Here is a 24,342-nt window from a genome sequence, read left to right as displayed (position 1 = left end):
TGACCTTTCTGCTGGAGGTAGTAGGGACATCAGTTATGCTGGTCTAGTTAGGGCCTCGGTCTTTCTTTTTTCCTGATAATTTTGACTTATATTTCAAATGTAGTGTTCCTTGTTTATGTGGCATTTTTCTACCCCCCAAAATGATCACAATAGTTACATGGTAGCAATATAGTTAGTGTCCCTTAAAAGTATATGAAAACTATAAGAGTGTGGCTTTATTTCTGGTCTCTATCCTGTTCTATTGATCTATATGTCTGTTTTTATGCCAGTACCATACAGTTTTGATTACTACAGCTTTGTAGTTTAGTCTGAAGTCAGCAAAAACATTATTCCTCTAGTTCTTTTCTTTTTTCTCAGGATTGTTTTGGATACTTGGGGTCTTTTGTGTTGCCATATGAATTTAAAATTGTTTTCCCTACTTCTGGGGAAAATACCATTGATATTTTGATAGGGATTACATTGACAGATGAATGGATAAGGAGGATGTGATACACACACATACACACACACACACAGTGGAATATTACTTAGTCAAAAATATAAAGATCTTGCCATTTGCAACAACATGGTGGACTTGGCATTATAGTAAGATAAGTCAGAGCAAGACAAATACTGCATGTAGAATCTAAAAACTACAACAAACTAGTGAATAAAACAAAAAAGAAGCAGACTCACAAACGACAGAGAACAAACTAAAGGCTACCAGTGGGTAGGAAGAGAGGGGCAGTTAGGAGTGAGGGGGAAAACGGGATTATTACGGGATATATGAAGTCATGTGTATGAAACTCTTGAAAATTGTAAAGCACTTTAGAATTTAAAGAATCTTTAATTCTACTAAAAAAGTGTATGGAGAATCTGAGACTTTTGGGCTGAGACAGGACTTTAGAAATCTCACAGGAATTGGCCAGCCCTTTGTGGTACTTGTAGGAGGTAGAGAAACAGCGAGGCTAGATAACTACTTCAAGATCACATTGTGCATTACAGGGACAGAAAGTAGAACTTTTAAAAAGGCATATATATGTATACAGTTCAGTTCAGTTCAGTCGCTCAGTAGTGTCCGACTATTTGCGACCCCATGAATCGCAGCACGCCAGGCCTCCCTGTTCATCACCATCTCCCGGAGTTCACTCAGACTCATGTCCAGCGAGTTCGTGATGCCATCCAGCCATCTCATCCTTGGTCGTCCCCTTCTCCTCCTGCCCCCAATCCCTCTCAGCATCAGAGTCTTTTCCAATGAATCAACTCTTCTCATGAGGTGGCCAAAGTACTGGAGCTTCAGCTTTAGCATCATTCCTTCCAAAGAAATCCCAGGGTTGATCTCCTTCAGAATGGACTGGTTGGATCTCTGCAGTTCAAGGGACTCTCAAGAGTCTTCTCCAACACCACAGTTCAAACGCATCAATTCTTCGGCACTCAGCCTTCTTCACAGTCCAACTCTCACATCCATACTTGACCACAGGAAAATCCATAGCCTTGACTAGATGGACCTTAGTTGGCAAAGCAATGTCTCTGTTTTTGAATATACTATCTAGGTTGGTCATAACTTTTCTTCCAAGGAGTAAGCGTCTTTTAGTTTCGTGGCTGCAATCACCATCTGTAGTGATTTTGGAGCCCCCCAAAATAAAGTCTGACACTGTTTCTATTGTCTCCCCATCTATTTCCCATGGAGTGATGGGACTGGATGCCATGATCTTCGTTTTCTGAATATTGAGCTTTAAGCCAACTTTTTCACTCTCCTCTTTCACTTTCATCAAGAGGCTTTTTAGCTCCTCTTCACTTTCTGCCATAAGGGTGATGTCATCTGCATATCTGAGGTTATTGATATTTCTCCTGGCAATCTTGATTCCAGCTTGTGTTTCTTCCAGTCCAGCGTTTCTCATGATGTACTCTGCATAGAAGTTAAATAAGCAGGGTGACAATATACAGCCTTGATGTACTCCTTTTCCTATTTGGAACCAGTCTATTGTTCCATGTCCAGTACTAACTGTTGCTTCCTGACCTGCATACAGATTTCTCAAGAGGCAGGTCAGGTGGTCTGGTATTCCCATCTCTTAAAGAATTTTCCACAGTTTATTGTGATCCACACAGTCAAAGGCTTTGGCATAGTCAATAAAGCAGAAATAGATGTTTTTCTGGAACTCTCTTGCTTTTTCCATGATCCAGCGGATGTTGGCAATTTGATCTCTGGTTCCTCTGCCTTTTCTAAAACCAGCTTGAACATCAGGGAGTTCACAGTTCACGTATTGCTGAAGCCTGGCTTAGAGAATTTTGAGCATTACTCTACTAGCATGTGAGATGAGTGCAATTGTGTGGTAGTTTGAGCATTCTTTGGCATTGCCTTTCTTTGGGATTGGAATGAAAACTGACCTTTTCCAGTCCTGTGGCCACTGCTGAGTTTTCCAAATTTGCTGCCATATTGAGTGCAGCACTTTGACAGCATCATCTTTCAGGATTTGAAATAGCTCAACTGGAATTCCATCACCTCCACTAGCTTTGTTCATAGTGATACTTTCTAAGGCCCACTTGACTTCATGTTCCAAGATGTCTGGCTCTAGATTAGTGATCACATCATCATGATTATCTCGGTCGTGAAGATCTTTTTTGTATAGTTCTTCCGTACACACACACCATATTTATGTATACCAGTTTCTCGTACATAGGATCTAGATGTAGTGCAAACATGAATAGTACAGCAGAGAGGATGAGTGAAAACAGAGCTCCAAGGATGGCTTAATTAAATTCCCATGGTCCCTGATACAGAGGTACTGTGCACCTCAGGTGTGTGTATGGGATGGGGTGATATTCACAGATGGAATCATTGAAGTCTTCCCAAAGTAACAAGCCAGTGACTTCATTTTGTTGCCTGGTACTGCACTGTGTTTAACCAGGGGAGACATTTCCTATAACTAAAGATGAGTGCAGATCGGTGAATTGAAACCAGAAAAAGACATTAGAACTCGCTTTTTCTGAGAGTCTGAATTAAAAGAGACAAAATATGATTATTTTCCTGGGGTTCATCCAGGACTCCAAAGTTAACACACCCCCTTTTTATTTTGCCTGGGATTTTTTTTTCCCCCTAAAAGGGTGGAAAGGATTTACGTAAGAAAGAAAGCTGAGTTGCCTCAAAATACAGCCTCCAGGAAGAATGAGATATCCCCTGCCCAACCTATATTCCTGCTGAAGAGAGGAAAACAAAATGAGGAACTAAAAGTGAAGCCTAAAGTCTCCAGCTTGATAGTGAGACTGAAAGCTTGGCTGAAATCAACTAGTCTATGAAATCAACTGCTTTCACCATCTCTTTAGAAAGGAAATAACACAAGCAAAAGATATGAGATATAAAGTCGATGGCAAAGTTGTCTGTCTCCATCAGTAGTGAAATTCAGACTGAGATTAAACAGAAAACATGAAACAAGGAGACTAGAATCACAGTAGTATAGGATACACATATATAATAAATCTACGTCTAATTAACAGGTTGAAAAACTTCACGATGGATAGAAGAATGTCCTGCTTCAAGTAATATAATCAATTTACTGGCAGAGCCAGAACTTAATCCAAAGTCTCTGACTCTTGGGACAATATCCTTTTATGCAGGATCCCAAAAGATATGATGGATTGGTTTCCCTATGGTTTATCAGGTAGGATAAATTACTTAAAAGCTGGTATCATATTGAAATATATTCCAGTATGAAAAAAAAGAATGGCGATGTATTATGCAATTAGCTTGAGTATTTGTTGATTATTCACCAGTTAATTAAAATAACAAACAAACAAATGAACTCAAAATTGCAGTGGAGATGTGGACCACAGGTTTGCTGCTGTTGATTCCAGCATTCTTTCCATTCTTCCAAGTTGGCATTGACTGTATTGTCTTCACTTATTTCAGCAACAGCCATTTGGAGGGAGTGGCAATAAGTAGAAAAGAAAGGAATAAAATATAATTTTAATCAGATTATCCCTTGAAATACTAGAAAATCTAGTGCTTAAAAAGCAAGAACTTTTAGCAGGTATTTAGTAGCATGTCCAGAACTACGGATGTGAATAAGTAAAAGGAGAAAAGAAAGGAAAGTAGAAACTGTTGCTTAGTCCTAGCAGACGTCTTGAGACCCCATGGACTGCAGCCTACCAGGCTCCTCTGTTCATAATTCTCTATGCAAGACTACTGTAGTGGGTTGCCATTCCCTCTCCAGAGGATCTTCCCAATCCAGCGATCAAACTCAGGTTTCCTGCATTGCAGGCAGATTCTTTACCATCTGAGCCACCAGGGAAGTCAAGTCCAAAAGCATAGAAGGGTACTGAAACCCATTTAGAACTATGATAAGCTAATCACTGCTCTAGGGTTAGTTAGGAAGTTAAATGTTATAATATAGGATGGTATTTTGATTTTATAGATAAAGATTCAAAGAAAATAGGTAAACACAGCAGTATTCAAACACAAGTTGGTATGATTCAAATAGTTGCATTTTTCAAAGGAGACCAATTAATGGATGGAGATTAGTTATGCTCATTTTAATAAATAATGTATAACAATAGTAGGAGGAAGTTAATTTTGTTTGTGCTTTTTTACTCCGAAATATTAAAAATATTTAAAACATTTGTAGCTGCTTAGTTGTTGTGGCAGGGTAAGCTCTTTTCTATGTTGATGATCTAAACAGAAATTGGTATAGTATCTGGAAATCAATTTAGTAGTATCTACTGGGCTTTAAAATATTTAAATATCTCTTAACCAAATAATACAGAATAATTTCTAATAATTAGAATAATAACTTCTAATAATATATTTTAATTAATAGCATAATAAATGTTTGCTTTAAAAATATGTGTGTGTATGTGCTCTCAGTCATGTCCCACTGTGTAACCCCGTGGACTGTAGCCTAGCCGGCTCCTCTGTCCATCGACTTTTCCAGGCAAGAAGATTGCAGTGGGTTGCTATTTCCTCCTCTAGGGGAACTTCCAGACCCAGGGATTGAACCCACATCTCTTGTGCCTCCTGTATTGGCAGGTGGATTCTTTACTACTGTGCCACCTGGGAAATAGAGTTAACGAAAAACAGAGACAGATTAAATGCCCCATTAATGGGAGATGGCTAAATTAATTCAATAAGACTATATGGCAATGAAAAAATATAGGGTTTAATTAAAATGCCTGAGTTATGACCTGAGTATGCAATCATATTAACAGGTGAATTTTAAAAATAATTATGTGCCTATATTTATATAGACACACATACACAGTTTTAGGAGCTCCCGAGGTGGAACTAGTGGTTAAGAACCTGCCTGCCAATGCGAGAGATATAAGAGACGAGGGTTTGATCCCTAGGTTGGAAAGATCCCCTGGAGGAGGCATGGCAACACACTCCAGTATTCTTACCTGGAGCATTCCATGGACAGAGGAGCCTGGCGGGCTACTCTCCAGAGGGTCACAAAGAATTGGACATGACTGAAGTGATTTAGGATGCACACACATACATTTTTAGTAAAATATATCTTTAATATGTACTATCATATGTTTAGTTTGTAAAGCACACAGAGTTACATGGAAAAGAAAATACCAAAATTTTGGCAGTGGTTATCTCTAGGTTCTGGGATAAATGTCTAATAATTCATTTTTATGTAATAAAGTAATTAAACTTTCTATTTCAATACATGTAATACTAAAAAGCAAAGAAGCTTGAAAAATATATGACAAATATGTCAAAGGGCTAATATCTTTATTGATAAAGAAAGTGTTACTACTTCAATGAGGTAGAGATTAGAGGGGAAAGCAAAGGACATTAATAGATCATGTAAAGAAGAAATGCATAGGGCTAATAAACATATTGAAATACATTTAATTTTTCTCACAACCAAGGGGATTCATATTAAAGTAAGAAAATATTTTTTTCATTTATAAAGTTGGAAAAGATGACTCTAATACTGTGGTTCTTAACCTCATACAAATACAATTTGATTCAGCCCTTTGGAAAATAACTTGATTCTATACATATCACTTTCACTTTTATGCATTGGAGAAGGAAATGGCAACCCACTCCAGTGTTCTTGCCTGGAGAATCCCAGGGGTGGGGGAGTCTGGTAGGCTGCCGTCTATGGAGTCGCACAGAGTCGGACAGGACTGAAGCAACTTAGCAGCAGCAGCAACATGGGAAAAAGCTTATAATATGAAGATAACATTTATGTGTGTGTATATATATATATATATATATATATATATATATAAAATCTAATTTTGCAGACAGAATATATACATAAACATAAGAAAAAGACAAAGGAAACTTCTAACAGTAATTATGATAACTTTTTGTTTTTCAGTTTTGGACTCAAAATATCACACTATTTTTATAATCTAAAATTTTTAAATGCAAATTAAAGATTATATTAAGATGATCTTATCATTTTGCACATGGTGTTTTAGTCACTAAGTTGTATCTGACTCTTGTCACCCCATGGACTGTACCTTGCCAGGCTCCTCTGTCCATGGGATTCTCCAGGCAAGAATACTGGAGTGGGTTGCCATTTTCTTCTCCAGAGGATCTTCCCAACCCAGGAACCAAACCCTGGTCTCCTGAATTGCAGGCAGATTCTTTACCAACGGAGCTACAAGGGAAGCCATATTCTTTTGCATATGGATACCTATTTCCTTGGACTGTTTTGAATCCCTTCAGATCTTGATTTCCCCATTTAGTATTTCTTTATATATCAGTGTCTTCAGGGCTTACCTCATAAGCCAGTCAGTAAAGAGTCTGCCTGCAATGCAGGAGACCCAGGCGTGATTCTTGGGTTGAGAGCATCCCCTGGAGAAGGAAATGGCAACCTACTCCAATATTCTTGCCTGGAGAATCCCATGGAGAGAGGAGCCTGGCAGGCTACAGTCCAGGGGTTACAAGAGTCAGACAGGACTTAGTGACTAAACCACCACTACCACTGTCTTCATCTTCCTCTGTAAGAGAAAAATAATAACAGTACATACATCATAAGTTTTTATGAACATTAATTGAATTTTGATATATATATAAAGTGCTCTGAAAAATACCTGACCCACAAAATATACAAAGAGAGAGAAACTAAATGTTGTCTACCATTTTACCTTCTACTTGAAGGTTTACAAAAATAAAGAAATAAATCTTTAAGATATAGGACAGAATTTATTTTCTCCTCTGTGCCTATAAGTGTTGCTTATCTTTCAGAGTCTCACTAGTCACTCTAAACTGGAGGTGACCTTTTAGCTTAGTTTGGAATTTAGGTTTAGCCTTCAGAGAAAACTGATTTGGTAAATTGATTTAGTGCTTTCAGTAGCTTCTCCAAGGCTCATTCTTACCTGTCTGGAGTAAGAAAGGAAGGAAATCACTTAACCGGGGAAAGGTTAGAGCTGTGAAAGTTAGTGTGTCCTGCTGATCATCCTTTGACTTTATGGTGGCTGGTATTAAAATGATTTCATTGATTTTGTTCTGGAGCAGCTTGGAAAGTCCCAACATTTCTTAGCTTTCATTCATGCTCTATAAAATCCCAATATTTTTTGACTGTTGTAGATTTATCATGCTGACAATTTTGCTTCTTGACAAGTAATTATTGAAGTTTTGGGGAACAGTCCTTGAGTTGAAAGCATCATTTTTCTCTCTCTCCTATTGTAATTAGGTGCTATGCATTGATTCCTATAGGAAAAGCATTCGTGTCATAATAAATACTTTGGGTAAATAATCCCTTTTCAACTTTCTAGTTTTTTTCTAGAGTTAAATCATTTGATTGAACTTATATTCATCAAGGTTTTAGACACTAAATGTGATATGATGAACTGAAATGTACTCTGACCTCAAATGTTCATAGCTTCATAGAGGAGTTGACAAGTGTACAATTTTTGCATTGTAAACTATATATTCACATAAAATAAGAAAAGATTTAACTTCAACTAGGAAATTGGAGAACTCAATTTCATTTAAGGAATTTGAAAGTGTTTTCATTTACCGGTAAATGGGACGAAGGCATTCCAAACTGAGGGACCAGGTTGAGCAGAAGGGCAAAATGTTCAGCTGGGGCCAGCATGTAGCAAGTAGAGTGGAATATAGGAATATGAAGCTGAGAGGGCAGCTTGAAATCAACCTGTGAAGAAGGATTTTGAGTGCCTATGAAAACAGCTTATTCCATTGGCAATGATGCATCCTGAGGAATAACACAATCATAGTTGTTCTTTAGGAAAGAGAAAAATGATGGTGAGAGCCCTCTGTAGGGAGGAGAGAATGTGGAGACATTGATAGATATGGTTAAATTTTTGATTAAACCATAGAGGGTTGATACATTTCTAGTCAAGCACATGTTCTTTCTTGGAATTTCAACTGCTAATATAAAAGCAAGTCACCAGTCTCTTTTTTCCATAACTAACTACCTAATCCTACCAGATACAATGAAGCCTCTTCTAACTTTTATGTTATGTTTTCTCAATTCAATAGACCTAAAGTCTTCATGAGGGGAACTCACTAAAACTTTTATCTCCATTTTTATGACTGCATGAAACCTAAATATTTCCTTATTTTCTTTACCTACCTCAAATCATAGGGGGCAGACATAGATCTGAGAGACTAAATTGCTTCCATTTTTTACTTTCTAGAACTTTATAGAGGCCATGTTGTTCCCTACCCAACCTTACATAATATGGATTAAGAAATTCAACTAGTATTTTATGTGTTCAGTTCAGTTCAGTCACTCAGTCGTGTCCGACTATTTGCAGTCCCATGAATTGCAGCACGCCAGGCCTCCCTGTCCATCACCATCTCCCGGAGTTCACTCAAACTCACGTCCATCAAGTTGGTGATGCCATCCAGCCATCTCATCCTCTGTGTTCTCCTTCTCCTCCTGTCCCCAATCTCTCCCAGCATCAGAGTCTTTTAAAATGAGTCAACTCTTCACGTGAGGTGGCCAAAGTACTGGAGTTTCAGCTTTAGCATCTTTCCTTCCAAAGAACACCCAGGACTGATTTCCTTTAGAATGGACTGGTTGGATCTCTTTGCAGTCCAAGGGACTCTCAAGAGTCTTCTCCAACACCAGAGTTCAAAAGCATCAATTCTTTGGTGCTCAGCTTTCTTCACAGTCCAACTCTCACATCCCTACCTGACTACTGGAAAAACCATAGCCTTGACTAGATGGACCTTTGTTGGCAAAGTAATCTCTCTGCTTTGGAATATGTTATCTAAGTTGGTCATAACTTTCCTTCCAAGGAGTAAGCATCTTTTAATTTCATGGCTGCAATCACCATCTGCGGTGATTTTAAAGCCCCCAAAAATAAAGTCTGACACTGTTTCCACTGTTTCCCCATCTATTTCCCATGAAGTGATGGAACCAGATGCCATGATCTTAGTTTTCTGAATGTTGAGCTTTAAGCCAACTTTTTCACTCTCCTCTTTCACTTTCATCAAAAGGCTTTTTAGTTCCTCTTCACTTTCTGCCATTTTTATGTGTACCAAGCATTTATGTACTTGCCTAACTTTCTCACTTAGAGGTGTAAATGGAGCCATTGACATTTGGTATGATATAAAGATTGCATGTCAAATTAGAGACAAAAATTATTCAATAAAATGATGAAGTAAGTTATATATTTGGGGGAGGAGTGAATATTCACTTATTTCTCATAATACAAATTCAATAAAAAGTCTAGAGCATTAAATGATTTGAATATGAAAAATTAAAAGCCCCATAATAATATGAAACTATAATATGGCCAAAGGATTTTATAATGTTGGACTGGCAAAGACCTTTCAAACTCTCTTTGAAAAGTAACAAATCATAACAGAAAAATGATGAATTTAGTTATGGAAAATAGAAATCTTCTACACCAAAGAACAAATCATAAATCCATATATGAGTTTGAAACACCAGAAACACATACAGCCAGGCACATAGCAGAAAATTATTTGCTGCAATTATTATAAGGTTAATATTTTTACATATAAAGAGTTCTTACATGAGTATCTGTAAAGAAGGATATTCAACAAAAATGTAACACACTTCTTTCAAGAAAGCGTGTGTGTTAATCGTACATCTTGAATGACTTCTGCTCCCAATGTACTAGATTTACAGCAGTGACAATTTCATTCAAGAGATAGTGCTGAGCCCTGAGTCTGAGGCCATGAATCTGTGAAGAATTTGAGGGAACTGCTGAGAATGAGAAATTATGACCTGTAAGTAAAGTTAAATAAAGTTGTTCTGACTCCTGAAGACTTAGGAAACCTACTTAAAATCTTTGAGTTTATTTATTTATCTGCACAATGGTGATAATAATACTTACCTACATCACTAGGTTATTAGGAAAATTAATACACATTAATAAACCTTTGGGGTCAAAGGTAAACATTGCTGCATGGTGAATACAGAAAGTGGTTGCTTCTCTGTAACCTTCTGCTTAAATAAATGCATGATGTTTACATCAAGTATTCACACTAATTCTGAAATCAAATGTAATCAGAGGTACTTTCATTCACTCTTTTAAGGAAATGTGTGTGCTAAGTTCAAATTTAAATGGATTGGTAGCTACTATGAAGTGTGTTAATTGGTCAGTCATGTCTGACTCTGCAACCCCATGGTCTGTAGCTCACCAGGCTCCTCAGTCCATGGAATTCTCCAGGCAAGAATACTGGAGTGGGTAGCCATGGACTTCTCCAGGGGATATTCCTGACCCAGGGATTGAACCCGCATCGTCTGCATTGCAGGCAGGTTATTTACCATCTGAGCCACCAAGGAAGCTCAGGAGCTATTATACCCTAAAGCAAAAACCATGAATTTTCCCCTCAATACATTGTGGCTTTTTCTTTATGTCATTTAAGCATCTTAGTATCTGTGCAACTCATCTGCTTCATTGTACAGTTTGAAGATGAGCAAACTGAGGTACAAATACCCCAGTAAAATATGAGAAATGTGAATAATCCTTTAAATCACTTCCACAAATTCTGGACAAAAACTCTTATCTTTATAATGGTTTTTAGAAATCATTTAGTTCTGCCTCTCATTTCACAAATGAGGAACGTGAATCCAGAGTGGTTAAGTAACCTGCCCCAAGGGCACAGAGTTGGAAGTGGTTCTTGTATATCATACTTACTCCTTTAACCCCTTGTCCAGTGCTCCTTCCCCTCCAGTACCCAAAACACACACGTAGCCTTAGCAGATTTATTGTATCTTATATGTAAAATATACATGTTTTAGATTTGGTCGATACCTTAGATAGAGATCATAGTCTAACCGGCATACGCTGAAGGCTAAGGTGGCAGAGAGAAGGAATTTGATCTTTTTCATCCATCAAATACTGCTGGGAAGCTTTTGACTTTGCGCAAGATGAAATTTGTTTACATTTGGTTGAATATCATCAGCATCTGATAATGTGAACCCTGGATTTAGGGGTTCAAATGCTTACACTACCCTATTCATGTAAAAAATCCAATAATGACTTTCTGGGCAGTTGTGCTAATGCATTTACTCCAGATTAATTTCCAATCTTGCCTCATTCAGAACTTCCTACTAGGGTATAAAGATCTGGGATCAGATCAAGAACTCTGTTTTTAAAAAGCACCCTGGATAATTCTCAGGATCATCCAAGTTTTTGAACCACTGGAATAGAGCACAGTTTTCAGGAAACAACTATCTGCTTTCTACTACTGACCTGGAAGCTGTCAGTGGGTATATAATTTAAATACATAGTATAAATAATGAATTGCATTTTACAAATCATTTTTTTTTTCTTTTGGTTTTTGTTTTTGTCTTGTAGCCAATGCTTCTTTGGTTAATTACAGATAATAAGAGATAACCTTCTCAGTATTTCAGTGAAGAGATCAACATTTTGTCTGATATAAATTTATAGAATTAGTGTTGTCATATCCTTGCACAGTTGAAATAAAATGGTATTACTGAAAATTTTTTGCAAAAAGTGAAACATCTTACCAATAACTTAGGGACTTAAGATAAATATCACCTCATGGTCATATTATCCTTACGTGCATGCATTTTATGGAGGCAAAAAGTGAAGTAAAGGGGAGGCAACTCCAAGGTCATGAATGCATTTGCACAGGGTATTTTAAAGGTTTATATGCTAATCTATTCTGGTTTCTAGTTTTCTTCTAATCTCCTTCTAAATTTTGGAAGTAATCTAAATATTCACTTATAGATATCTTGTCCAGTTGTAACTTTTAGGCAGGAAAGAGGTAATTTGGATTCCCGAGTGTGAGGTGAGAAGTGATGTTTAGATATAAGTAACTAAATTATACTCCACAGCAATGAGCATATGTTAGTGGATCCCACAGTAGCCATCAGGATGCATTTCATCTTTACTGAATCCATAGCAAGCAAAACCTAATTCTACATGAATGTTGTGTATTTAAGTAAATATATTTTTAAAGCAAAATCTGACTTGTCTTTCAGACCTGAAGATTTATTCTTGTTAATAGTAGTTAATTATGTTTATAAAATTACTATCTTTGAGCATTAATACAACTAGGTATGGTAGAGAAAATAAATATTCAAATAGATAAGCTATCATACTGATTCTATATTTCAAGAAATAATGGTAGAAAAAAAGCATTTTTAAAGGGCTTAAAAAAAAAAAAAAAGGGCACTTTTCCCGGCTTCTCTATTTCCTGTACATAACATGGATGTTTGTTTGTTTTTACAAGTTAACGGGGCCAATGATTTAAATTGTTATTGAAACATGCTTTGAACAATCAAGTGGTGTATGTTGGCATAGATTCATTTGAAACCACTGATATTTCTCTAGGGAGAAGTGGGAAATCCTTCACCTATCAGGCAGTGGATTTTTAAATTTTTATATTAAGTATACATATGCATTGATTTGGGTAGTTTCCCCAAATTTCTAACTGTGTAATCATTCTTGAAAATCCACATCTAGGTTTTAAAACCCAAAACAAAAAAACAACTTCTGAAAGCTTTTTCCTGAAGCTTTACTTTTCATTGCAAAGTGTAAAATAACTTTCTGAAGTGCCTTCTTTAAGTCCTGGTGGTGGTACGATCTGTGGTTTGTTTGGGGAGATTTTGTTTTCAGGAAAGAGTGTGTTTTCTTATGAAAGAGACAAGGGAAAGTTTTACCTGTCTCTCTCCAGTGTTCTTTTTTTCTCTCTCTCTTTCCTTTTCTTTTAAAGATTGGTGATAAGGAATTCTAACTACTTAATGAGATGGGAGAGGCCTCACTCCATTGGAGTGGAGGAGTCCAGGTGGAAGTTGATGGATTGGACAGGTAAAGAGAAGAGTCCCGCCCCCTCATGCCTATAGTTGGGTATATATGAGGGAACCTAAAATTATGTACAGAGAGAGAAAGAGAGAGAAGGACTTGAGTTCTGTTATCTTCCTAGTAGATTTCTACTGTAAGGGTCTCAGAGGGGGTGGGGGGGTTGGCAAAATCCTGGAGCCAGAAGAGAGGACAGCGGCATTGATCAATCTTACAGCTAACATGTTGTACCTGGAAAACAATGCCCAGACTCAATTTAGTGAGGTAAGGCTTTTAGATTTTAGCACTCCATTTAGAGATGCTATTTTTATTTCTCTTTTTAAAATAAAAGCTTACATATTTGTGGTTCTTGGTCACCCAATGTAATGTTTTTGCAAACTGTGTATAGGAATCTCTTTTTCTTGGTTAATGTTTTCTGTGGTGACTGTAAGAGTGTTTTTAAAATAAAAGATGAAACAGTAGGAGAAAAGGGAGAAGAAAAATTTCTGGGGAGATGTTATGTATTTGAAGAAGCTCAATATTCAGGAATTTAGAAAATCACTCTGTATGAGAACAGACTGAGAGAGCAGATCATATTCTGCCAGACTCACTGAAATGACTCCTCTGTTGGGTTTTCACTTACCAGTAAGACAAATTTGTTGATTGTGTCTCAACTCAGTTAAGTTCTCAGTTTTATCTCCAGACTTCATCCTAAAAGCAAATTAAGTGTTTTTTCTTTTTTTTTTTTAAGTAATCAGTTGAGGTGTTTTTTTTTTTTTTTTTTTTTTTTTTAAGCCATCTCTGTTTTGAAGTCTGTCAATCCAGAGACCCACCTAAATCCTGAGGGGACTTCATTCATGTCCCTATTGTCTGGTGATTTGACTTCAACTTTCACAGTATAATCAGTTATTATGGAGTGATGCATTATTAAATATTTATGTATGCATACATGTAAATGTATACTATAGCACATAGGATTTTATTTAAGGAATTAATGTTTGCCGCCCTGATCTGTCTTCAACACATTTGTCTCAGGGATTTAAATCTCTGAATTAAAAAAATCCTGAAGAGACTATAAGGCTTTGAGGAAGTTTCCTAAGGTTGAGGGAGGTCTAACAACAATATTAGTTTACATTCCTCAGAATAGGGCAGCTGTGTTGACACTAATCAGACTGGGGAGGGGGGGAGTGCAGTGTGAAGAGAGTGAGTTCAGTGTTTTGGATAAAAATGCTTGCAGGTGAATGCTTAGAAAAGTAGACTGGAGTATTCAAATAGAGCTCCTTAAAAATCAGAACAAAATGCATAGTACTCTGGGCAGAAGGCACAAGGGAAGCCTCCACACTGGGCAACAAAGCCGGGCCAGTGCTTTCATATTGACCATGCTATTGTCTAGACACCTGAACTGTGTAAATATAGCAGGGGAAATATCGAGTTATCTAAAGAAGGAAAAGGAAGTGCCTATTTTCCTTTAAAACATTCAAGTAGGCTTGCTTGTCCTCGGTGGAGAAACTTGAGTTTCTTGTTTTGCTTTAATATTGAAAGTCAGCTTAAAATGTTACTAAGCAATTACAAAAAATGGAAGTAACACTTATGATTATCTTGTTTCTATTTGATCCAATGTTGTCCTGTTTTGATCATAAAAAAAAAAGGAAAAGATCTGTCAGTCATATCATATCTGACTTTGTGTTCGTGAAAAATTTGGCGCGCATTTATAATCAGGTTAGGATTCCTGTGTGTGTAAATAAAAAAGGTTAGAAACAAAAGTTGACTTTGAAGTATCTCTAAGAAAAGTATAAAGTTGATGTGAAGTGGAAAGAACTGATTATTTCTCATGAAAGAAAAAAAAAAACCTGCATGAACACTGTGTTGAGAACGTACTTGTACGAATGACTGCCTTTTATGGAGGTAAAGGAGTCATGCTGTATGTGAGAGTATGGCGTCCTCACGGTGAAAGAAAATACCTTTACACGAGTCTGCATTTTTCAAAACTTTAGGGGATGTGTGGTCAGATGCTGAAGAGGCAGCAACTGTCTGTTTTCTTTTGAAATGCTACTAATATACACAGAAGTTACCGATGAAAAAAATATGGCGGCATTTCTCTACTGTCCTGAGTCTTTTCCTGTATTTTGTCATGATTTTTATATCCTTCCGCTAGTATGTATAATATGTGTTATCTCCGTGGCTTCATTTCCGTTCTATTGCTTAAGAACAGCTTTCTTTTCTGCATAGGGTTGAATAACTAGCCCTTTGTAGAAATGCAGTTCTACAAGGAGGTATACGAAACGCCTGGGACCACATGGCCCTGAGAACTTAGACATTTCATTCCAAATTTATAACGTCTCAGCATTCACCTTCTGATAACATTCATGAATAACCGTCAATACAGAATCAGCCATTTATGATTATCATATAAGAATTGTTTTTAAATTGTTAGATTAAGGCTAAAAAGGCATGCCACTTCCCGTGAGAGTGAACATTATTTGAAAATCGCAACCCTTTCTCTGACTTCAAATAATGTTTCCATTTAACTTGCCAGCAACTTCCGTGGATTGGTAACTCAAAAACAATATAAGCAAGCTGTTCCTCCTCTTTCCTCTAACTTTCCAGTTCTTTGCCCTCAAGCAGAGAGGAATTTAGGGAAGCTGTTATTGAACAGGAAAGGGTCCGGAAGGGAGGGGAAAGCAAGTTGGATACAACAGGCTTGGCTTAAGGTTCCACCCTTGGGTTACAATGAAGAGGCCTCGAGAAAGTACCTTTCCAGTGCGCCAGGATGGAATGACACAGCCTCCAGAACTGGTCTAAAGCTTGGAGAGCAAGGCATTAAAGAAAGGAAATTCTTCACAGATTAAGTTGGAGTTCCATTTTCTTACCAAAAAACCTGGGTCCAGTGTCTGTAAGTGTGTGTGAGAGAGAGACAGAGAAAGACACAGAGAGAGACTTTGAAAACTTTCAAACTCCTCCTAGAAAGATGGTATTTTATTTAAAAATCCCTATCTGGGCTTGTTTATGAAGACGAAAATGTACTTTGGTGAATGAGTTACAACATTCAAGACTTCAAGGCTCGTATATTGAATCACCTCATTTTACAAGTCGAGGTTAATGACTTTTCTTTCTGAGAGAGCTATAGCTGTGAAAATGATTTCCTTTTACTTAACCTTTTTTTCTTTGATACTAAAAAGGAGAGAGTACACTCTAAAAAGGACTATTCTGATTCATGGTAACCGCTCCAAAAAGTTTCCAGAAAGAACTGGTATGTAAATCTAGTTGAGAGTAGGAAGAAAAGTGCTGAAGCAGCAGTATGAACCGTCAATGACCTGAATAAGTTCAGGTCATTGCCAATTAATGGACCTCTGGGTGCATATTGGCAAGGAAAATAGTCTTTCCTGTCCCAATACCATTTCCAAAGACTGAAGCAGATTTTTCCCTATGGGAGTGGTTTTTATTTTTGAAGTGAATACATGAATTCTTTTTAACTTTCCAGTGTTGTACCTCTGCAATTTTTAGCACCACAGGTAAAATCACAGAGGTAAGAAGCAGAAGCTGCAGACTTAATTCAGGTGTCAGGCTGGTTGCCGTTCCTCACTCCATGTTGTGGTCTTAGATTGCACTACTTGTTTTACAATTGGTTGCCCTCAAGCCCAGAGGGGACTGGGAGAGAGAGATCACAGATTGTAGATCGTATTTTCCTTCACTGCTATTGGAAAAATGAGTGGTGATAATAAATCACTTATTCTTTACCTTGATAAGGTAAAAGCATGTTTGGTTTGGTTTGTTTTCTAGAAGAGCAATGATCCTCAATAGGGGGTGTGGAGAGACAGTAGGAAATATCAATGAATGGATGGTTAACTGAAACAATCAAAAAAATATTGGTTGCTCTTTCATCATACAATATATATTTCCTGAATACAAAGTTTGCTGAAATTTGTTTAGAAAATAAGCACATATAGAATTTAGATTCTATATTCTTCATGTTAAGGGAATATGTATTTGAGGTCATGAGACTTTATGTTGATCAAGGAAAGACATAGGCCAGACAGTTGAGAATTCTGTTACCACAAATGTACCCAACCTTTCTTTGAGGAGCACATAATTGCTTTGGTAAGGATCTGTGCTGGTGAGTTAGAGGCAGATGGGTAAAAATCCTTCCTTTATAGTAATAGTGGGAAATTAAACTTTTCCCATATCGAGTTTTAAACGTTACTACTTCAAACATTAATTGTTTTATATCAGTAAGTAAGGAAGAGTGAACACAGACACCCAAAAGACATCAGTGAAAAATAACTTGGTTATTTCCATAAAAGTCTTACTGTTTTGAAAATGGAAGTTTTTCCAAATCTCAGTGAACTCAGAATTGTCTTTTGACTATATGACGAGCAAAAAATCAGATGGCTGGTACAGTCTTATTGTCCAGGGCCAATTTAGGGAAGGAGTTGCCTATGAAGGATATCCAGTAGGGTAGCAGATTTTAGTTCTGGAAAAGAATGGATTGAAATGTCAAGGTGAAACAGTTGATCTAAGAGTTAAGCTATAATTCTTATTCCGGATCTTCTCTTCAGGACACAGTTTGGAGGCACAAGAAAATAGGGGCCTGTGGCTTATTAAGGTGTTATCTCTATCAACATTTGGTAATTTTTACTTATACTTTTTAATAAAGTTGAAATGTGTCAATATTCATGAGGAGTGGTATTGAAGAGGAGAAACTGAAGTTATGAAAAGGATTACTGACTTACTCTATGTAAATAAATATTTACTGAGCATCAGTTACATATAAGATGGAACATAGGATATAAAAATGAATATGAAACAGTTCCTACACTGATAAGTAACAGTTCATAGGGAGAATTAAAATATACAGTTATGATTAATATAGGAGAGACCTTGAGTGTCACATGTGAAGTGTGAGCAAGATAATATGAAGTATCAAAGAGAGAGAGAGAGTACTCTGAAGCAAGACGACCTTGTGAGTCTATGTATATGTGTGTGTGATGCAGATTCACTTGGAAGGATGAGTAGAGAACTTTCTAAAGTTTTAGAAATGAAAGAGGGAAGGATGATTTCAGGTGCAGAAACAAGCATCAGCAGAGACACAGAAGCAGGTGCATACTGGGGTCCTCAAATGTCAGATAGTTTCGATGGAACTGAAAGTATGAAATAATTAGAAAATAAAGATAGAAATATAAGATAGAGTGGCTCATGGAGTGTCCTAACACATTTAATACAGTGGCTATGATAAGCCGTGGAAGAATTTTAAACAGAGGAATGGTATAATTAGGGCTGTATTAGAGTGCTCTTGGGGACGATATAGGGCTTTGTTGAAGGCTGCCTAGAAAGATAAAAATGCATTTCTCTGAATTGCACATCGGGTGCTTGATTTTTCAAGGATATACACTGCCTCTCTGGAACCTTTGGAACAGTAGAAATGAATTGTTTCTAAAGTCTCATGCAACTTGTGTTTCTCTACCCATAGCTCTCTTTCATAGCTATGGTTCCTGCCATAGATAAGTCGGGAACTAGTGGTCTTGGTATGTCCCTATTTACTCCTGCTATTCAAATGCACTTATCAATAGCATCACTTTTACTTTCCAAAAGTGTTCCTCTTGGAGGATAAAGTATATGGTCATCCTATAAATAAAGACCCACTGTTTATTTTGTTGGGTTTCCCTTGTGTCTCATCTGGTAAAGAATCCAACTGCAATGCAGGAGACCTGGGTTTGATTCCTGGGTTGGGAAGACCACCTGGAGAAGGGAAAGGCTATCCACTCCAATATTCTGACCTAGAGAATTCCATGGACTGTATACTCCATGGGGTCACAAAGAGTCGGACATGACTGAGTGACTTTCACACACACACCATTTATTTTATTATTCCCCCCTCCCTACCCCCTGCCCCCCCCCAAAAAAAAACAGTGGTATATATTTGTCTCTAAACTAAATACAGTAGCTTTGATATCCCAGCCACAGATCAATTAAATTGTTTCCCTTAGGAAAAGAAGCATTTTCTTACAACCCAACTTACTGAGAATTAGTTAAGTATAGTCCTGGTGCTTGTGCTAGGCACCAAAAGGAGAGCAGTTATAGCCCTTGGCTTATGAGAAGTCACAATCCTAGTGTGTACATAAAGTATTGATTCATAGGTGACTCTGGTTTAAAGCAGAATGTCGTAAGAGACACCAAGGTTTCTCAAAGACAGTGAAGTGGGTCAATCTGTTCTTGACAAGGGTAATATTTCACATAGTTTGAGAACTAGAATTAAGCCACAGGGGGAAGACAGAAGATCATTCTAGGTAGAAGGTAGAAGATTAATAAAAGTACAAAGAACAACTGCATAGGACCAAATGAAAGAGCATGCTATATTGACTTGAAAAGAGAATGTTGATTCAAAACTGACCTGTGTTTAATCTGTATGTCAAAATGGAACACTTGTATAAGAAATAGCAAAAAAAAAAAGGATGACAAGGGCTTTTATCTCACTAAGAGCTAGAACCCATGCATATTCTGAAAGCATGGGCCATGATCAGAATTTGAGATCCAAACTTTGTCTACATGCTCTAGGAGTGACAGATGTCATCCTGCAAGGAGGAAGAAAAACTAGTCCAAATGATTGCTTGATTTGGGTGAAGTTGTTTCCTGTTCCCATTCCTTAGACCACTATAGAGATAGATAAGGTTTCTAACCCTTATAGGGAGTTGGTAATTGCATTCTTAAATTAATCAAAACTAGGAACAAACTCTAGACTGATTTTCTATGTTAATTAGGGTCAACTTTATTTGTTAAAAAGTCATTTTAGAATGAGAAAACTCTTCTCTCTGGTCACTGCTCTAAAAGAAGATAGAGATCATGGAGCTAAATGTGACACAATATCCCAAGTATGACTTTTGTTCAAGGTGAGAATCCCAATTGGGAAATAATAGAGCAGAAGCAAATATGAATATATCTTTTAAGAAACAACACCCTAGTTTAACCAAAAACAATTACAATAATAAAATCAAGCTCTTGGTATTACAAACTTAAAAAACATGGAAATAAAATTTTCAAATTTCACTTTGGACAAGGATATACATTTTTGTTTAAGATCTGAACAGAAATATTGGGGCAGATGTCTTTCTTTCTGTTCATATCATCTCCTTCCACAATCTCCTGCATCATTTCCATCTCACTCAAGATGAAAACCTAGGCAATTAAAGAGATGATGGTGGGGTAGGCAAGGGCAGGTACTTGGGGGAGGAAACTCAGTGACTTGATTAAAGGACAAAGAGAGTCGCTAAGAGGGTGACTGAGGCTCTATGATAAATGGGGGGATGGCCAAGCTTGTATCTCATTCCTTTCTTGTCCTTACAAACCTAATCCTCTACTGATGTAAAGTGAATTTTGAAAATATTTGATGTTGAAATGTGGTTTGTTCTGCCTTTACCTCTGCAAACATTAGGGGAAACAGTGAAGTTCCACATATGACCATGTTGCTATACAACCTCCTTTGCAGAAAACAGTAGTTACCTGAAGTGTCTGTAAAAATCTTTTCAGAAACAGTACTTTAAATTTCCCCATATTTGGTTTTTTTTTTTTTTGGTCTGATATATAGCACCCCTATCCCCTACTCAACGCATTCCTTTCCATTTTCTGCCTCGCCCCAAAAACCTAGTTCTTAATTCCAAATTTATTTCATGTTTGAAATAATGACTAACTTTATTCAGTTTCAGTCTCTTTTCAAAGACAAAGGAAAACTAAGCTGTTCTGTAAATTTTGAGATAGCTTTCCCAGATAATATTTACCTGTCAATTTAAAATTCAGTTGCTGGAGTTAAGATAAAGCACATGGTGCTTCTAGGTAAGGGAATAACTGGCAACAATAAAACATTTTTGGAATGTCAGTGGATATGTGCAAAGTATAAACTGATATGCAAAAATGGTGATATGAATTGCATCTTGTCCGTGTTTCTTATATGGGACTAAAAAAAAATTTTTTTTTTTTCATATAAAAGCTGAAAGAGGGAATTTTGAGTCAAGCTGTGCTGTTTTGCCAGGGGCGGAAATTTATGAAACACTCTCGTCAGCATTTCTGGAAACACTACAAAAGAAATAGTTCTACTTTCTTATTGCTGCTAAAGCCACTAATAGGTGCAGTTTAGTATAATACCCCTATGAGCATTACCACCCCCAAAGTGAGCTTGCCTTGGAAAGAACTCTGTACAGGCATTTTCTTTTTCCTTTTAAGCTTGCGCAAAACACCCAAAGGGGCCATTTCCAATCCAGGCAGTGATCTTTCTCAAGTTCATTCTTTCTCAGATCACAGAGACAATGGGGAATATGCCCTGTTTACTCAAATCAGTCTGGATTAGTGTCACTTTATTGATGGAGTTAGAATTAAAAGGAAAACCATTACCCTCTCAAAGGGCAACATCAGATGTTTTGGGAATGGCTTGATTACTTTTAAATAGACCATGTGAGACTGTCACCAGGCTAAAGTTGAGGACTCCACAAGATCTACACAGAGAGAAATGGTCACACTGGATAAAGTACAAAGCCTATAATAAGCCTTAGGCTTGGCAAATTACTTGAGTGGATAATCCCAAAGCACTTGGAAGGCTGAAAATCAGAATAGTGAAAATTCAGAAAAATTAATTTTGCTGCCTTCTTTTATATTCCAACTCCACCTTCCAAATATTTATCTTCAGGTCAGATCCTTTCCAGGTTTTAAAACCTTGCTGGGGGTACTGCTTCATCCTTAAAAATGTCTCAGGTTTCATTGGCTGCCCTCCCAGAATCACCTAGACTTCCTCTGAACTCTGTGCTTCTCTGTTCCACCCTGATTGCTTCTCCAAGTCTATAGATTGCAAACTCTTGGAGGGTAAGAGGGTGTGTGGTATTTATCTCTACATCCTCCCTGGGGTCACCAAATAATGTTTCTGAATGCATTGGAGGCATGTATCTGTTGCCACTGCTCGGAGGGCTCTCTTCAGATAAAAATAAGGTGTATTATAAATACTTACAGAAATGGCTGTTTATAACTGTGCCAAGAGCAAGGCAACTGCATACATTGTACAAGCCTGGTCTCCACCTGAAGGTTCTGAATCATATGGCTTTCTCTAACATCTTATAAGTCTTTTTTTTTTTTTTTAATGAATCCAGCTATTTATTTCCTTATACTTCAAGTGGCAAAGTTTTTGAAAGAAAGAGAAGTTTCCTTAGTAAGGAATGGTTTGCTCTCTAACAGAAGTGAACAATGTAAGGTGTACTGCTTTCACTTAATTGATTACCCTGGAGGACAGAGAATGTGTTTGATTTTTCTACAAAACAGAATGTATTAGATCTTTATCTTGCTTTGCAGTCACTTTGTAAATGTGTTTGCTTGCTTCCACACTGTTCCCTTCATTCATTTTGTCCCCTGATGTCTCTCCATCATCACCAAGGATGTGAGTGGTTTGCTCTGGATGAATAAACTTGATGATTTGCAAACACTTTCACATTTTATATTCTATGGTGTTATTACTAAAGGATGCTTGAGAAAACTTTAAGTAATTTTGTTCTTAAATGTGGTGCCTCAGTTTTTTTTTTTGTTGTTGTTGTTGTTCAAATAAAACATTAATGAACTGTTGTAATTATTAAACTGATTGATTGATTGTTACTTTCATAGGGGAGTAAATAGAATGAAATGAATAGATTAGTGTCTTTTCAAAAATGTAGCAATCAGCAAAGAACTTGACAAGCAAAAGCAGATTAGAACTTGGAAACAGTGTTTCTGATTTGAACATATATAGAACAGTAAAAGATCCCCTAGAGAAGGAAATGGCAACCCACTCCAGTACTCTTGCCTGGAGAATCCCATGGATGGAGGAGCCTGGTGGGCTACAGTCCACAGGGTCACAAAGAGTCAGACATGACTGAGTGACTTCACTTCACTTCAGAATAGTAAAATGGAGGGGTATGGTCCTTAGTTCATGCTTTAGTTTTCCAATTGCACCTAGAGGATAATGTTTCAACCTGGGGTGTGTGTGTGTGTGTGTGTGTGTGGGGGTATGTTGTTGCTGCTGCTGCTGCTGTCGCTTCAGTCGTGTCCAACTCTGTGCGGCAGCCCACCAGGCTCCCCCGTCCCTAGGATTCTCCAGGCAAGAACACTGGAGTGGGTTGCCATTTCCTTCTCCAATGCATGAAATGAAAAGTGAAAGTGAAGTCGCTCAATTGTGTCCGACGTTGGGGGGTGTTAAAAGTCTGGAAAATGAAGTCATGAATTGAGACCATTTGCAAGAAATGGTTTATAAGTCTGATAAACTACTATCTCAGTTCCTCAAAACACCCAACACATTTGTAAGCCTTTAATTATGGCATTATTCTAAACTGAATTCTAGCTAACTGGGCAGAAAGTCATGGAAATTAGAGATGGAAGGACCAATTCTGTGGCCTCTCTACCAGAAACTAACATCTTACTTGAAGCTTGTGTCTGGGTGGTTTCTCCATCCATAGGAAGTAAATCATTATATTACCACAAAGATTTAGATTCTTATTGCTGACCTAGATGCTTGAGAAATAATATCTAGACCATCAGGTAAGAATTACCACCTTGGCACAAAAATGTGTATGCATTTGTTTCAAGGAAGTAGAAGTCATTAATAAACTTCCCAGATAGGTGTGAGCTACCAAGTATTACTCATGGCCTTGTGAGTGACAGGACTGGCTATTCTGCTACTAGTTCCCATAAAAGCTAAAGTTAAAAGCTCAATTCCCACCTAGCAGAACAAATCAAAACACAAACTTAAGGTCATTGAGATTATTTGGAGATTCACTGTAACGTTCAAGGTCAATGGTATGTAAAGAGGTGACTGATTTGGAGCCATTTACTTTAACACAAAAAAGCAATCCTTAATTAGGCTACAATTGGGTTAGAATAGAATATACTTTCTGAAGGTGATTTTCATTTTGAAATTTTTTGCATTTCTTAAATATTTCCTGTGCATCTCCTATGTCTCAGCCATGGTTCCAGATGAGACTCTGCACTCAACAAACCAGGTATTATCTCTTATAAGTTATTGTCTAGCCGAGTAGACCAGCATTAAAAGTATTATATAGTAATTAATTTCAATTATAATTATATGATGTAAAGGGGAAAGTTACTGTGCCATGACAATGTGAAACAAATACTTACCTGAGCACTCCAGAG

At 37.2% G+C, this 24,342-nt stretch overlaps 1 protein-coding gene across 9 annotated transcripts in view; it reads left to right on the top strand.

The window, feature by feature from the left end:
• Nucleotides 1-24,342, top strand: part of TP63 (tumor protein p63) — a 266,002-nt gene that overhangs the window by 140,085 nt on the left and 101,575 nt on the right. For 2 of the 9 annotated variants that reach the window (XM_069557896.1, XM_069557921.1), the window contains exon 1: nt 13,182-13,476. The exons of the other annotated variants lie outside the window; for them this stretch is intronic. In XM_069557896.1, the coding sequence (XP_069413997.1) occupies nt 13,267-13,476 (210 nt within the window). In that variant the 5' untranslated portion in view covers nt 13,182-13,266. Of the gene's footprint in view, nt 1-13,181; nt 13,477-24,342 lie in introns of those variants that run through there. 9 annotated transcript variants of the gene reach the window in all.

Source organism: Ovis canadensis, chromosome 1, assembly GCF_042477335.2.
Source record: "Ovis canadensis isolate MfBH-ARS-UI-01 breed Bighorn chromosome 1, ARS-UI_OviCan_v2, whole genome shotgun sequence".
Classification (NCBI taxonomy): domain Eukaryota; kingdom Metazoa; phylum Chordata; class Mammalia; order Artiodactyla; family Bovidae; genus Ovis; species Ovis canadensis.
Note: the sequence above shows the minus strand (reverse complement) of the source record. Positions and strands in the feature narration are given on the sequence as shown.